Here is a 15,547-nt window from a genome sequence, read left to right on the forward strand (position 1 = left end):
ATGTTGCAATGGAAACCTTGTAGGAGGGACGGGACCCACTTTGCAGCTGGATCTCCGGAACCTTCTCCTCCCCCCCCCCCGCAATTCTTTCCCTCCCCTCCCGGCACATCCTCCTCTCACCCCGCCCCCACAACCCCAGATCCCGCCCCCAAACATCCCACCCCTTCCTCCTCCTCCTCCAATCCGGCTTCTGCTCCGGGAATGTGGGGGGGGGGGGGTGAGCCCCCTCCCAACCTGCCTGCTTCTCCCGGAAGTGGAGCTTCCACTCCGGATTGCTGCTCTGCCCCGTAGCTCTAGGGCAGCGCGCTTTCGGAGAGGGGAGGGAGGAGGCAGGGGACCCCCCCACCCCTCGTGGATGTTGCAGGAAAGGAGAATCGGGAGCGAGGACAAAAAGGTAAAGGGGTCCCGGGGGGGGGGAGGGGGGAGAAAGGACCCAGAGACCCCTCCAGCTCCTCCAAGCGCCTTCCGTGGGGCCTGGATCCCTCCGCGCGCGCTGCGAAGGGGGCTTTCCTCGCAGGGCGGATCCCTCGCCCCGTTTCCCAGGCTCCGCGCGTCCCATGAAAGGTTTAAGGGGTGCGGGAGGCGCCTGGATAGAGACCCCCCAGTCCCTCCCTTGCTCCTGTTCGGGGGGGGCCCTAGGATGGAGAGATGGGGGCGCAGGGCGAGGTGTCAGTCGCGCTAGAGTGCAGGGGAAATTGCGGGAGAGAGGGAGGGGGGAAGGGAAGAGGAGCACTCGGGGGGGGAGATAGGAAGACCAGTTTTTTGGGGGGGCGTCTCAATCGTGGCTTCTTTGGGCAATCTTCGAAGGGGCCGCCTTGCCTTCTCCCTCCCGCCCAGGAATCAAGCCCCCCTTCAAGGCGACCAGAGAGGGATCCCTGGAAAGTGGGGGTCCTGTCCCCCCACCCTTCCTTCCTGCAAGCTCCATCCTCTTCCCACCCCATAAGCCCCTGCCCTGTCCGGATGCAGCGCTTCTGCCCAGTCCAACCATTGTTCCCCTGGAGAGGAGAGGAAATCCGAGAGGAAGAGGGGAGGGGGGAGGCCTTCTCAGAAGCGGCTCTTGGTTTCCGCAATCCCACCCAGGAAGCAGCCAGAAACCTTTTCCTCTCTCTCAGGCTTCCATCTTTAATGTCTTTTTCACTGAGGGTGAGGATAATGTACACCTGTCCTCAGAAACAGGGGTGCAGAGTCCATGGAATGGCTCTCCGGATTGATACAGAAGTTGCACCTCAAAAGCATTTCTGTTCCTCTTATTCTTCATAGGCAATGTCAGAGTGACTGACAAGCTGAGATAAAACCCATCAGCATCCGATGACAGTGACTCCATGAATCTTCCCAGTCAAAGGACCCATTTTCATGATAGACAGTGCCTGGGGCTGGAGGCTCTACACACAGGATGTGCCTGTGCAGGCCAAAGACTGCCAGTATTAGCACAGGTGAGGTGTGTGTCATTCCCAAATTTACAGACTGTATGTGAATGAGAGTTTGTGGGTGGGATTATAATTTACGGCAACCCTGTGATTTTCTCTGCCCATAACATTTCGTAAGCTAATATTGCAGTAAAAATTCCAAAATAACTACAAAAAATCACAAGATAATAATAATAGTACAGTGGTACCTCGGGTTAAGAACTGAATTCGTTCTGCAGGTCCATTCTTAATCTGAAACTGTTCTTAACCTGAAGCACCACTTTAGCTAATGGGGCCTCCTGCTGCCACCGTGCGATTTCTGTTCTCATCCTGAAGCAAAGTTCTTAACAAAAGGTACTATTTCTGGGTTAGCAGAGTCTGTAACCTGAAGCTCCTGTAACCCGAGGTACCACTCTAGATGTTATAGTATTAGTATTTTCCCCCAGCCACTCTGGGCAGCTTCTAGTACATATAGTTAAAGGTAAAGGGACCCCTGACCATTAGGTCCAGTCATGGCCGACTCTGGGGTTGCGGCGCTCATCTCGCTTTACTGGCCGAGGGAGCCGGCGTACAGCTTCCGGGTCATGTGGCCAGCATGACTAAGCCGCTTCTGGCAAACCAGAGCAGCGCACGGAAGCGCCATTTACCTTCCCACCGGAGCGGTACCTACCGTATTTTTCGCTCTATAAGACACACCTAGTTTTGGGGGGAGGAATCCAAGAAAAAAATTTTTTTGGATCCCAGAAGCCAGAACAGCAAGAGGAATCTGGCTTCTGGGATACTGTGTGGCTGTTCTGGCTTCTGGGATAACAGCGCCAAGGGCAGCAGGATGAAGAGGCTAAGGCAGAAGCCAGGACAGGCGCCTCGCTGAAGGGGCGCTGCGCAGTTCTCCCTCTTTGCGCAGCCGAAGACTGATAAGCATAACAGGATCCAAAAATAGCAAAAATGTAACTCACAGTAAAACCCTGACTTAGCATTCCAAAACAGCACTCAAGTAAGAAACAGACAAGCAGAGTAGAGTAATATCAGAATATGAAGTGGGAGCAGGCGCATTTCAATACTGTAATTTATATATAATTCAATGTCAGAGTAACCCTGGGACTAGATAACAAGCCTCCAAGTGGACGTGCCCCACCTGCCCTTCACGTTCCTCTTCCGCACGGGCAGAATCTGCCTTCTGGACTGTGGGATTCACAGTTGTTCTCCTCCTCTCCATCCACCAGGGCTTGACTTCAGGTGCAGCAGAATTCCCCAGCCCCCCAAGGATTTGAGACCCATCAGTTTTCCTCACCTGGTTTAGCCGGCCGGTTGAAGCCGTTGCTTGAAGCCCTGTTGCATGCTGACAGCTTCTGGAAGCCACAGGTGAGAGCTGAGTGCAGGGTGGGGACCAAGGGTGGAAAAATGACCCCAGAAGGTGCAGGACATGTCCCCCACCAAAGGAACTACAGCTCCCCAACACCCCATGACATCTCGATTCAGGTAGGTAGCCGTATTGGTCTGACGCACTTGAAATAAAAAATTAAAAAATAGTACAGTAGCACCTTAGGGACCAGCTAATTTTGTTCTGGGTATAAGTTTTCGTGTGCTTGCACACTTCTTCAGATACACTGACACAGATGTCACCAGACCCTTGTATATCGTGGAAGGGTGGGGTGGGGTTTTTCTCATAAGGGTACTCCTACTAACATCTCACACTACCCTTCACTATATGAAGAAGTGTGCATGCACACAAAAGCTTATACCTAGAACAAACTTAGTTGGTCCCTGTTGTTGTTGCTGTTGTTGTTGTTTTTTAGTCAATTATTCGTGTCCGCCTCTTCGTGACCCCCTGGACCAGAGCACGCCAGGCACTCCTGTCTTCCACTGCCTCCCGCAGTTTGGTCAAACTCATGCTGGTAGCTTCGAGAACACTGTCCAACCATCTCGTCCTCTGTCGTCCCCTTCTCCTTGTGCCCTCCATCTTTCCCAACATCAGGGTCTTTTCCAGGGAGTCTTCTCTTCTCACGAGGTGGCCAGAGTCTTGGAGCCTCAGCTTCAGGATCTGTCCTTCCAGTGAGCACTCAGGGCTGATTTCCTTCAGAATGGAAAGGTTTGATCTTCTTGCAGTCCATGGGACTCTCAAGAGTCTCCTCCAGCACCATAATTCAAAGCATCCATTCTTTGGTACTCAGCCTTCTTTATGGTCCAGCTCTCACTTCCATACATCACTACTGGGAAAACAATAGCTTTAACTATACGGACCTTTGTTGGCAAGGTGAGGTCTCTGCTTTTTAAGATGCTGTCTAGATTTCTCATTACTTTTCTCCCAAGACCCTAAGGTGCTACTGGACTATTTTTGTTAATTTTTTACTTCAAATGTGTCAGATGAATATGGCTATCTACCATGAAGTACAGTTATCTCCTTGCCTTGAATATCCTGCCTTTCAGTGCCAGATTAGGATAGTCCTGTGTCAGAAGACAAGCACAGGATCAGGCAGCACATCATCATTATAAAGAACCATTGGGGTGGGTGTTTCTGTCTGGGATTCCCATGTGCCAGCTGCTTTCCTTCTGCTTCTCCTGCTCTCTCCATGCAATGTGAGGCATTTAGACAGAGGTCCATCTCCAAGAACAGGAGCTTCCCTGAGCACCCATTCAGCTGACCCCAAGCACCAAGCCTTGTCACTAGTTCTCTGACTGAACCAGACCACAGTCCCCAGAAAAGATGTAGACCTGGGTCTCCCAAAATGGTCCATATGGACCTCCTGAGGTCAGTGGGACTGTGCAGATGATTCATGAAGATCTAGAGGTGGAAATGGGGGCAGCCACTTGATTTGAAAGGCAGTCTCAGAGGACAACAATATTCCAAGATCATGCTGTGTTATTAAAGATGATTGAGGATTATGAAAGGTTGCTGATGCATTACTATCATTTGACATCATAGCATTTTCATTTCCTAAAAATTGGGAACATGAGTAGGACATGGGAGAATGTAGGAGATGTTGAAATAGGAGAAGGTGCTAATGGTGGTTGATGGGCCCTTTTTTTCTGTGTTCTCTTTCCTGAAACCCAAACAGGATTTCCTTTCTGCCCACTCTGAAAAAGGTGATGGAGAAGACAGAATTGCAGGGGACAGGGCACCTTTCGTTTCATTAGGAATAGCCATTAAAATGTGTGACATGTGGAATATGCTTCACTGAATGAGCACACATAGTTCACATCAACAAACACAAAAAGGAAAGAACCCATTTAAAGGTATGTAGTGCGGAAAGAGCTTGTGTTTCAATGCAAAACTTAGAACACACCAGTGGACTCACACAGAGAGAAAACTCACACAGAGAGTATGGGAAGAACTTCAGTCAGAGTGGAAACCTTAAATTGCACAAACGGACTCACACAGGGGGGAAACCATATGAATGTATGGAGTGTGGAAAGAAATTTAGTAATAGTGGAAACCTTGGAAGACATCAACGGGAACACACAGGGGAGAAACTTTATAAATGTATCGAGTGTGGAAAGAGCTTTAGTGATAATGGAAAGCTTAGAAGACATCAATGGACTCACACAGGGGAGAAACCATTTAAATGTATAAAGTGTGGAAACGTCTACAGTCAGAGTGGACACCTGAGAAGACATCAACGTACTCACACAGGGGAGAAACCATTTCAATGTATGGAGTGTGAAAAGAGCTTTAGTGATAGTGGAAGCCTTAGCAGACATCAACAGACTCACACAGGGGAGAAACCATTTCAATGTATGGAGTGTGGAAAGGGCTTCAGTCACAGTGGAAGTCTTAGAAGACATCAATGGATTCACACAGAGGAGAAACCATTTAAATGTATGGAGTGTGGAAAGCGCTTTAGCGATAGTGGAAGCCTTAGCAGACATCAACAGACTCACACAGGGATGAAACCTTTTAAATGTATGAAGTGTGGAAAGAGCTTCAGTTATAGTGGAAACCTTAGAAGACATCAACATGCTCACATCGGTAAGAAACAATTTAAATGTATGGAGTGCGGAAAGAGCTTTAGTGATAATGGAAAACTTAGAACTCATCAACGGACTCACACGGAAGAAACCATTTAAAAGTATGGAGTAAATACTAAATGCTTCACTCAGAGTGGAAATGTTAGAAAACATCAGCAGACACACAGGGGAGAAACCATTTAAAGGTATGGACTGTAGAAGGAGCTTCAGTCAGAGTGGAAGCCTTGAATTATGTTAACAAACTCACACAAAAGACAAACCATATAAATATCAGGAAATTAGATAGAGGTTCACTCTTAGTGGAAGTTCAAAATCAACAGACTCATGGACAGGAGAAGCAGTTTAAATGAAAAGAATGCAAAAAGTGCTTTCTTTATAATGGAGTGATTAAGGAACATCTAGGGACTCTCACATGGGAGAACCCATTTAGATGTATGGAGTGTGGGACGTCTTCCTCTCAGAGTCCACCCTGAGCAATGAATTCAGCAGGAAATCATTCCTAAAAGCATGAGGTATATTTGATGTTCTGGTGTTTATATGTTAAACTGTATAATAATGAAATATTGAAGGCGACATCTCACAATCATGAGTATAATTTTAGATGAAAGTACCTTTGGTTTTTGCACCAAACTCTCTCACCCCCCCACACACCGCATGATCTCCCAGCACAGCTTCTTCACCAGAACTTCATTGCTGCCTCCTGCCCTGCGCGTTCTGAAGAAAACTTGAAATACTGAAATTGAATGGGAGATTTCCCCCAAGCCTAATTTCAAGAGGGGGAAGGAGGGGCTGCAGGTACCAGGGAAATCACCTGGGGGGCATCTTCACTCATGAACCCCATGGGGCAACCCCAGAGCTCCTGCTTATTCCAGGGTTTGGGAAAGAGTGTATTTTTCCATAGTCCCAGAAGTTTTGCTTCAATCATGCTACTCGGGAGTTTCCCTACCAGAGGACCACAGTGCTGTGCCTGCTGTTGTTGTTATGGACTGGCTGGTGGGGGGAGGCACCAGCTGGGGGACTCACAAGGGAAGAAGGCTCAGAGCCCAGGGACTGGTGGTGTGATGGCAATAAGCTGAAAGAGGGAAAAAGGGGACAAGACCGGAAGGGGAGATGCAGTATGAGATTCCAAATTCTTTGTATATGTGAGTAATTTAAATCAATAAAGATTATTTTTAAAAATAAATAAATTTGCGGCTGGCCTGATGAATCGTTGCTTCCTCTGGTTAGCCCCGCTGGAACTCCAGTTCTTTCCAGACCCTGGGGTCACTAGAGGACTGGTGGCTCCTCCTGGCAAATGGCCTGCTGCGTGCTGGATCACCAGTCCTTCCTTGCCCCCAGAATTGGGCAACCGAAGGTCCCATCTGGGGTGCCATCTGTTGTAAACAAAAGCTGCCCTTCTTCCCTAATGGGGGACACAAGAGCCCTTTATAGAGTCCCTTGTAGGTTCTCCATCGGCAGGAGGAAAGAGCAGAGGCCAACCAGAGACTATTGAGAAGCAAAGCAGCTAGTAAGCCTGATCTTGATTGATCTGCTGCAACAGGGTGCTCCCCTGAGGACGACCCCGAACCAAGGCGTGCCAGCCCTTATATAGACATTTTAAATTCCCTGACCTGGAGCTCCAGACCACCCCTGCATTCATCACAGAAGGGGCGTAACCCAAGACCACCTACTACAAAAATCATACCTACATCACAGAAAAGGCGGTCTACAACAGAAATTTGAATGTTGTTGTTTTTCCTGTCTGCCAGGTTATCTGATAATGCCTTATCTGATTCCCTTTCCTGGTAGTCTGGCCATTCCTTTGAGATGGTGATTTCCCAATTCCTGAGACAATGGGAAGGTTCCCTCACCCGCTCCCTCCTTGCAGAGAAAACATTTGGTCAGTTTGGGAGTCTAAATGGTTTCAGGGCGGTCTTCCTGTGCTGCTCCAGACATGTGGTTGACATATCTATGTATGTGCTTGGTTGGTACATTTATGAACATTTATTATCTATATAAGACATTGTTACGGAAAATCTAGGTGTGAGGCCCCTCTGCCACCCAGCTCGTCGGACTGAGTCTGCAGGTCCCTGCGGAACAAAAGGAGCGCAGCCAGAGACCGAAGCATTCATTCAGCTAATATTCTCCTTTCCCTTCCTGCCCCACAACAAACACACTGTGAGGTGAGTGGGGCTGAGAGACTTCAGAGAAGTGTGACTGCCCCAAGGTCAGCAGCTGCATGTGGAGGAGCGGAGACGGGAACCCGGTTCCCCAGATTACGTATCTACGGCTCTTAACCACTACACCCCACTGGGTCTCGACAAGACACTCAGGTTACCACCACAACTCCTCCCTCAACCCCTCCTCTTTGTGATGTGTCAATCATGTAGTCTTGGGGGTGCAGCATGGGGGATTAGGAGCTAATAAAAGTTGGGGTCTTCTTTTGTTGGGGGCTTCCATCTTGTTCCACCTGGTGGCAGGTGGGAGTCCTGTGGCGACAGTCTTCAATCAAGACCAAGCCGACTGGCTGCTCTTTTGCTCTGCTCTTCCTGGCTGGTCTTGTTTCTTGTCCAAGGGAGCCCTCAGATTTTGGAATCCGCTTCTGGCTACAATTGTATCGGCTGCTTTTCTGAGCCTCTTGGCTGTTGTGCATGGACGGGGCCTGTGTCCACGGTCCTTGTCCTGGCCTTAGTCAGAGGCTGGGGTGGGGAGTTGGGATTTGGGGGGAGTCGTTTAACTGCCCCCCCATTCCTGGTTTGAACAGCACCAATACCTAAAACACGGACGGATCTAAGCTCATGGGGTGGGGGGGGGAGCATTTTGCAATGTAAACCTTGTAGGCGGGACGGGACCCACTTTGCAGCTGGATCTCCGGGATCAGCCCCTCCCCCGCTCTCCAATCCACTAAAGGAAGGGGGGTAAACCTTCCTCTCTCCCCCCCCCTCAAACGTTCCCTCCCCTCCTCCCTGCACATCCTCCTCTCAACCTGCCCCCACCATCCCAAATCCCACCCCCAATACATTGCTCCTCCTCCTCCAATCCGGCTCTTCTGTTCCTGGAATGGGGGTGTGTGAGCCCCCTCCCAAACTGCCTGCTTCTCCCGGAAGTGGCTCTTCTGCGCCGGATTGCTGCTCAGCGCCATAGCTCTAGGGGCGCGCCCTTTCGGAAAGGGGAGGAGGGGCGGGAGGGGACCCCCCCCAACAAAACATCGACGTTGCAGGAAAGGAAATGAGAATCGGGATCGAGGACAAAGAGGTAAAGGGGTCGCGGGGGTGGGGAGGAGAGGGGAGAAAAGGACCCAGAGAGGGACTCCGCGCCAGCTCCCCAAAGCGCCTTCCGTGGGGCCCCCCCGGCAGGGCCTGGATCCCTGAACGTGTGCTGCGAAGGGGGCTTTCCTCGGCAGGGGTAGACATGCGGCGCCCACCCACGGGGTCCCACGAGGACTCCCTGGCCCCGTTTCCCCCGCGCAGGCATCCCTGGGGCGCGGAGAATCGGGCCAGGAAAGGGTTAAGGGGTGCGGGAGGCGCCTGGATAGAGACCCCCTGTCCCTCCCCGGCTCGTCTTGGGGGGGCCCTCCGGACGGAGAGATGGGTTGCGCCTGGCGAGGGTTGAGCCGGGCCAAGGGGGAGACTCCGGGAGAGAGGGAGGGGGTCATGGAAGTGGGGGGAGAAGAGAGGGGGCACCCCCGGGTCACGGAAACGCAGCAATGGGGGGGGGGAGGAAGACCAGTCTTTGGGGGGACTTCTCCATGGTGGCGCCTGCGGGGATTCTCCGGAGGGTCCGCCTTGGCTTCTCCCTCCCACCCAAGAATCGGCCACCCCTTCAAGGCAACCAGAGAGGGATCCCTGGAAAGTGGGGGGTCCTGTCCCCCCACCCTTCCTTCCTGCAAGCGCCATCCTCTGCTCGCCCCCATAAACCCCTGTCCAGACACAGCGCTTCTGCCCAGTCCAACCTTTGGTCCTCCTGGAGAGAAGAAGAAATCCCGAGAGGAAGAGGGGAGGGGAGAGGCCTTCTCATAAGCGGCTCTCGGTTTCCGCAATCCCACCCAGGAAGCAGCCAGAAACCTTTTCCTCTCTCTCAGGCTTCCATCTTTATTGTCTTTTCTGCTGAGGATGAGGATAATGTACACCTGTCATCAGAAACAGGGGTGCAGAGTCCATGGAATGGCTCTCAGGGCTGATAGAGAAGTTGCACCTCAAAAGTATTTCTGTTCCTCTTATTCTTTGAAGTCAGTGTGACTGACAAGCTGAGATACAATCCTTCTGCATCCGATGACAGTGACTGCATGAATCTTCCCAGTCAAAGGACCCATTTTCATGATAGACAGTGCCTGTGGCTGGAGGCTCTACACACCGGGTGTGCCTGTGCAGGCCAAAGACTGCCAGTATCAGCACAGGTGTGGTTTGTGACCTCCCCAAATTTACAGAAAATGTATGTGAATGAGTGTTCATGGGTGGGGTTATAGTTTATGGCAACCCTGCGATTTTCTCCACCCATAAAATTTCATGAGTTGATATTGCAGTACAAATTCCAAAATAACTACAAAAAACCCCACAAGATAATAATAATAATTGTAGTATTTATACCCTGCCCATCTGCTTGGGTTTCCCCAGCCACTCTGGGCAGCTTCCAGTACATATAAAATACAGGAAAACATCAAACATTATAAACCTCCTGACACAAGGCTGCCTTCAGCTGTCTTCTAAATGTCAGATAGTTGTTCATTTCCTTGACCTCTGAAGGGATGGCATTCCACAGGGCGGGCGCCACCACCAAGAAGGCCCTCTGCCTGGTTCCCTGTACCCTCACTTATCACAGAGAGGGGACCAGCAGGAGGACCTCAGAGGAGGACCTCAGTGTTCAGAGTGAAGGATGGGGGTGGAGACGCTCCTTCAGGTCTACAGGGCCAAGGCGGTTGAGGGCTTTAGGTCACAGATCTTGCTCCTCCATAATGATCTCCAAGTCCGACATATAGTTAGCAGAATAGGAAAAAACACTCAGAGGCAGCAAAAAATCCATTCAGCAGATAAATTTAGTACAGAAGGCAAAGAAGCAGAATAATCCAAAAACTGAATTTACAGTAAAACCCTAACACAGCATAGCAAAACAGCCCTCAAGTAAGAAAGACACAAGAAGAGTAGAGAATAGCAGAATAGGAAGTGGGACCAGACGCCTTTCAATACTGTGATTGATAAACAATTCAGTGTCAGAGTAAACTTGGGACTGGATACCAAGCCTGGCTCACCCCAGTTTAAGCCAGCTTCTTCTGGTTCCCAAAACAAGGAAGGTTCAGCATAACCTCATTACAACTTATTCCACCCCCTGCTCTCAGCAGAAAGGAAACTCCCTGATCAGGTAAAATGTTCCAGCTGGAGAAAACACCAGCTTTGAATCACACAGAGTAAAACCACCAGAACCTTCTTGAACCAATAGACTAGGAATGATCTCTATATGTCAGATCAATACTTTTCTTGCCTGAAAGATGCAACCATGACAATTTAAAGATCAGCACAGTTTGAATTGTGCCCCGAAATGCACTGAGAGCGAGTGAAGATCCTTTAGGACAGTGTTACAAGGTTGAACTTTCCATTAAGTACAGTTATCCCTTTGCCTTGAATATCCGGCTTTGTCAGTGCCAGATTAGGATAGTTCTGTGTCAGAAGTGGGGCTCGAGATCAGGCAGCACATCAACATTATAAAGAACCATTGGGGTGGGGTGTTTCCCATTTGCCAGCTGCTTTCCTTCTGCTTCTCCTGCTCTCTCCATGCAATGTGAGGCATGTAGATGGAGGTCCATCTCCAAGAACAGGAGCTTCCCTGAGCACCCATTCAGCTGACCCCAAGCACCAAGCCTTGTCACTAGTTCTCTGACTGAACCAGACCACAGTCCCCAGAAAAGACGAAGACCTGGGTCTCCCAAAATGGTCCACTTGGACCTCTTGAGGCCATTGGGACTGTGAAGGTGACTCATGAAGAACTAGAGGTGGAAACAGGGCTGGATGGAGGATTATAATAATCATAATAATTTATTATTTATACCCCGCCCATCTGGCTGAGTTTCCCCAGCCACTCTGGGCAGCTCCCAATCAAATGTTTAAAACAGTACAGCGTTAAATATTAAAAACCTCCCTGAACAGGGCTGCCTTCAGATGTCTTTTAAAGATAAGATAGCTGCTTATTTCCTTCACATCTGAAGGGAGAGTGTTCCACAGGGTGGGCGCCACTACCGAGAAGGCCCTCTGCCTGGTTCCCTGTAACCTCATTTCTCACAATGAGGGAACCGCCAGAAGGCCCTCGGAGCTGGACCTCAGTGTCTTTATGATGCAGAGGATGTGGAATGTCCAAAGGAACGATGGACCAGAGAAAGAGAGGGCCTGCATGGACAGAGAGCAGCTGCCTTTCCTGTGAGGAAGCAATTGATTTGAAAAGGTTGTATTCCAAGATCATGCTGTGCTATTAATGATGATTGAGGATTATGAAAGGTTGCTGCTGCATTACTATCATTTGATGACATTGCTTTTTCATTTGCTGTGCGTAAGAGGGGTGGGGTGGGTGTTTAGTTGGGTGCAGGAATTTGTTTAATTTAATTTAATTATGGTGTGTTTGTAACATTCTCTTTTTTTGTTTGTTTTATTGTTTTGTTTGTTTTTTGTATAGGTTTTAATTTGATTTTAAGGGCAGGGGTCAGAGCTGCCTGGGAGTGGATCCCAACAAACAAAATGGCTGGGGCAGGTTCCACAGGGGGGGATGTACTGGGACAACCAATCTCAGTGATCACGGGTAGGAGGAGGAGCTACGCTAAGACCAGACCACGTCATTACTGGGGAAGCGGGCTTAGTCATTGTTTGAGGACTATCCCTTCCTCCAGGTCTGGTCTTGACCAGACGGGATACTGGAATCAGCAAAGGGATACCCACACAACCTGAAGGTGCTGCTGTGCAATGCCAGGTCAATGATCCATAAAACCATTGTGATCCATGACATGATCGTGGATGGAGGACTTGACCTGGCATGTGTGACAGAGACCTCGTTGGATGAAGCAGATGGGCCTGTCCTTGCCGCTGCTTGTCCGCCAGGTTTCTCTTACACACAGCAACCCAGGTCATGTGGGCGGGGAGGGGGGTTTGCAGTGATTTTTAGAAAGTCATTAGTTTGCACCAGGTGTCCTATTGAGAAGACCCAGTTTTCTGAGTGCATGTTCTGGAAGTTGGGCAATAGGGGCAGTACAGGATTCCTTTTGGTGTACCGACCCCCCCCCCCCGCTTTACCAAGGATTCCCTGCCCGAGCTGCTTCAGGTCGTGGCGGATTTTCTCCTGGAGACACCTAGTTTGGTTGTCCTAGGGGATTTTAACATCCATGCCGACACGACCTTACAAGGGGCCGCTCGGGACTTCGTGGAAAGCATGGCCTCCATGGGGCTGTTCCTGAATAAGTCTGACCCAACCCATAGCTGCGGACATGCCTTGGACCTGGTGTTTACCTCTATGGATGTTCGTGATCTGACACTAAGTAAAAGCAAAACAAAAGAAGTGCCATGGTCAGATCACTTCCTGGTGCAACTGGACTTCTCCGCGACCCATCCCCTCTGCAGGGAGGTGGGACCGATTTGGATGGTCTGCTCCCACCACATAATGGATCCAAATGGTTTCCAGAGAGTGGTAGGGGATGCTTTATCCCATGTTGATGGCCTTTCAGCTGATTCCCTGGTGGCCCGCTGGAATGTGGAGTTAACCAGGGCTATTGACTGGCTCCGAAGCACCCTCTCTGATTGCATGGAGCCCGAACAGCCCCGTGGTTTTCCACGGATCTGAGGGCAATGGAACAATCGTTGAGACGGCTAGAGCACCGGTGGCGGATGACCCATTCTGAAGCTGACCAGACACGGGTTAGAGCTGAATGTTGAGCCTACCAAGTGGCAGTAGTGGTGGTGAAAACTGCTTTCTTCACCGCCTCTATTGCATCTGCAGAAAACAGCAGCAGGAGACTTTTTCAGGTGGTTCACAATTTAGCAGAACCACCTGCTCCATCAGGGCTCAGTGCGGCCCACATGATCTCCTGCAATGATTTTGCAAAGTTTTTTACAGATAAAGTCGCTCAGATTCACTCAGGTCGCTCAAGTCGCTCAGGTAGACTCCACCGTGGCATCAGGGCTGGGGCGGGAGAGTGCTAGAGTCTGTCTAGTCAAGTTGTGTGGGATCAATTCCAACCTGTTACCCTCGAGGATGTGGACAGACTGCTTGGACGAGTGAAACCAACCACCTGTCTCCTCGATCCTTGCCCATCCTGGCTGATAAAAGCTAGCCAGGAAGGGCTGGGCGATGGGCTTCGTGGCGTGGTGAATGCTTCCCTCCATGAGGGAGCCTTTCCAGACCCGCTGAAAGAGGCAGTTATTAAACCGCTTCTTAAAAAACCATTTTTAGATGCAGCCACGATGCCCAACTATCGCTGAGTCTCAAATCTTCCATTCTTGGGCAAGGTGATTGAGCGAGTAGTTGCTGAACAACTCCAGGCACGCCTGGAAGAAGCGGACCATTTGGATCCCTTCCAGTTGGGATTCAGGCCTCATCATGGGACTGAAACTGCCTTGGTCGCACTGGTTGATGATCTCTGGTGGGCTAGGGACAAAGGTTTCCTAGTTCTCCTGGATCTCTCAGCGGCATTTGATACCATTGAGATAACATCCTTCTGGACCGTCTTGAGGGGCTGGGAGCTGGGGGCACTGTCATACAGTGGTTCCGCTCCTTTCTCCTGGGCCGTGTCCAGAAAATGGTGTTGGGGGATGAGTGTTCAGACCACTGGGCTCTCACTTGTGGGGTGCCTCAGGGTTCTGTACTCTCCCCCATGCTTTTCAACATCTACATGAAGTCGCTGGGAGAGATCATCAGGGGGTTTGGGCTGGGTGTTCATCCATATGTGGATGATACCCAGCTCTACCTCTCTTTCAAATCAGAACCAGTGAAGGCAGTGAAGGTCCTGTGTGAGTGTCTGGAGGCGGTTGGAGGATGGATGGTGGCTAACAGATTGAGGTTGAATCCTGACAAGATAGAAGTACTGCTTTTGGGGGACAGGAGGTGGGCAGGTGTGGAGGATTTCCTGGTCCTGAATGGGGTAACTGTGCCCCTGAAGGACCAGGTGCGCAGCCTGGGAGTCATTTTGGACTCACAGCTGTCCATGGAGGCGCAGGTCAATTCTGTGTCCAGGACAGCTGTCTACCAGCTCTATCTGTGGACTGCCTTGCCAGAGTGGTGCATGCTCTGGTTATCTCCCGCTTGGACTTCAATGCGCTATACGTGGGGCTACCTTTGAAGGTGACCCAGAAACTACAACTAATCCACAATGCAGCAGCTAGACTGGGGACTGGGAGCGGCCACCGAGACCACATAACACAGGTCTTGAAAGACCTACATTGGCTCCCAGTACGTTTCCGAGCACAATTCAAAGTGTTGGTGCTGACCTTTAATGCCCTAAACAGCCTCTGTCCAGTATATCTGAAAGAGCATTTCCACCCCCATCGTTCTACCTAGACACTGAGGTCCAGCACCAAGGGCCTTCTGGCGGTTCCCTCACTGTGAGAAGCAAAGTTACAGGGAACCAGGCAGAGGGCCTTCTCAGTAGTGGCACCCTCCCTGTGGAACACCCTCCCACCAGATGTCAAAGAGTTAAACAACTACCAGACTTTTAGAAGACATCTGAAGGCAGCCCTTTTTAGGGAAGCTTTTAATGTTTGATGTATTACAGTATTTTAATGTTTTTCTGGAAGCTGCCCAGAGTGGCTGGGGAAGCCCAGCCAGATGGGCAGGGTATAAATAATAAATTATAATTATAATAATAATTATTATTATTATTTCATAAAAAATGGGAACATGGGTAGGAAGCGGGGGAATGTAGGAGATGTTGAAATAATAGAAGGGCCTAATGGTGATTGATTTGTTCTTTTCCCTTTGTTCTCTTCCTTGGAATCCAAAAAGGACTTCCTCTCTGCCCACTCTGAAGAAGGTGTTACAGAAGAACGTCAGAATTCCAGGGGATGGGGAACCTTTCATTTCATTAGGAATAGACATTGAAATGTGCGAAATGTGGAATATGCTTCACTGAATGAGCACACATAGCTCACATCAACTAACTCGCAGGAGAGAAACCTTTTAAAGATTTGAAGTGTGGAAAGAGTTTCACTGATAGTGAAAAACCTAGAATA

At 50.0% G+C, this 15,547-nt stretch overlaps 3 protein-coding genes and 1 long non-coding RNA gene across 7 annotated transcripts in view; 3 read left to right on the plus strand and 1 right to left on the minus strand.

Moving 5' to 3' along the window:
• LOC310743076 (uncharacterized protein) overlaps positions 1-6,559 on the plus strand; it is a 42,272-nt gene extending 35,713 nt beyond the window's left edge. Inside the window, exons 2-4 of the mRNA XM_083573172.1 lie at positions 1,261-1,433; positions 2,630-2,768; positions 4,463-6,559. Coding sequence (XP_083429298.1) covers positions 4,671-5,471 — 801 coding nt within the window. The 5' untranslated portion in view covers positions 1,261-1,433; positions 2,630-2,768; positions 4,463-4,670 and the 3' untranslated portion in view covers positions 5,472-6,559. The remainder of the gene's footprint in view (positions 1-1,260; positions 1,434-2,629; positions 2,769-4,462) is intronic.
• LOC310742959 (uncharacterized protein) overlaps positions 1-15,547 on the plus strand; it is a 184,440-nt gene that overhangs the window by 135,298 nt on the left and 33,595 nt on the right. The window contains exon 1 of one of the 3 annotated variants that reach the window (XM_083572918.1): positions 8,421-8,606. The exons of 1 other annotated variant lie outside the window; for it this stretch is intronic. The gene's annotated coding sequence lies outside the window, so the exon portion shown is untranslated. Of the gene's footprint in view, positions 1-8,420; positions 8,607-9,585; positions 9,748-15,547 lie in introns of those variants that run through there. One more of the 3 variants, XM_083572917.1, reaches the window with a different exon arrangement.
• LOC310742979 (uncharacterized protein) overlaps positions 374-15,547 on the plus strand; it is an 88,840-nt gene continuing 73,666 nt past the window's right edge. For both annotated transcript variants that reach the window (XM_083572977.1, XM_083572976.1), the window contains exon 1: positions 374-394. The gene's annotated coding sequence lies outside the window, so the exon portion shown is untranslated. The remainder of the gene's footprint in view (positions 395-15,547) is intronic.
• LOC310743196 overlaps positions 10,366-15,547 on the minus strand; it is a 35,914-nt gene continuing 30,732 nt past the window's right edge. The window contains exon 2 of the long non-coding RNA XR_014538875.1: positions 10,366-10,816. This is a non-coding gene — a long non-coding RNA (uncharacterized lncRNA). The remainder of the gene's footprint in view (positions 10,817-15,547) is intronic.

The sequence above is a fragment of the Podarcis filfolensis genome (genome assembly GCF_964270895.1).
Source record: "Podarcis filfolensis genome assembly, chromosome: 10".
Lineage (NCBI taxonomy): Eukaryota > Metazoa > Chordata > Lepidosauria > Squamata > Lacertidae > Podarcis > Podarcis filfolensis.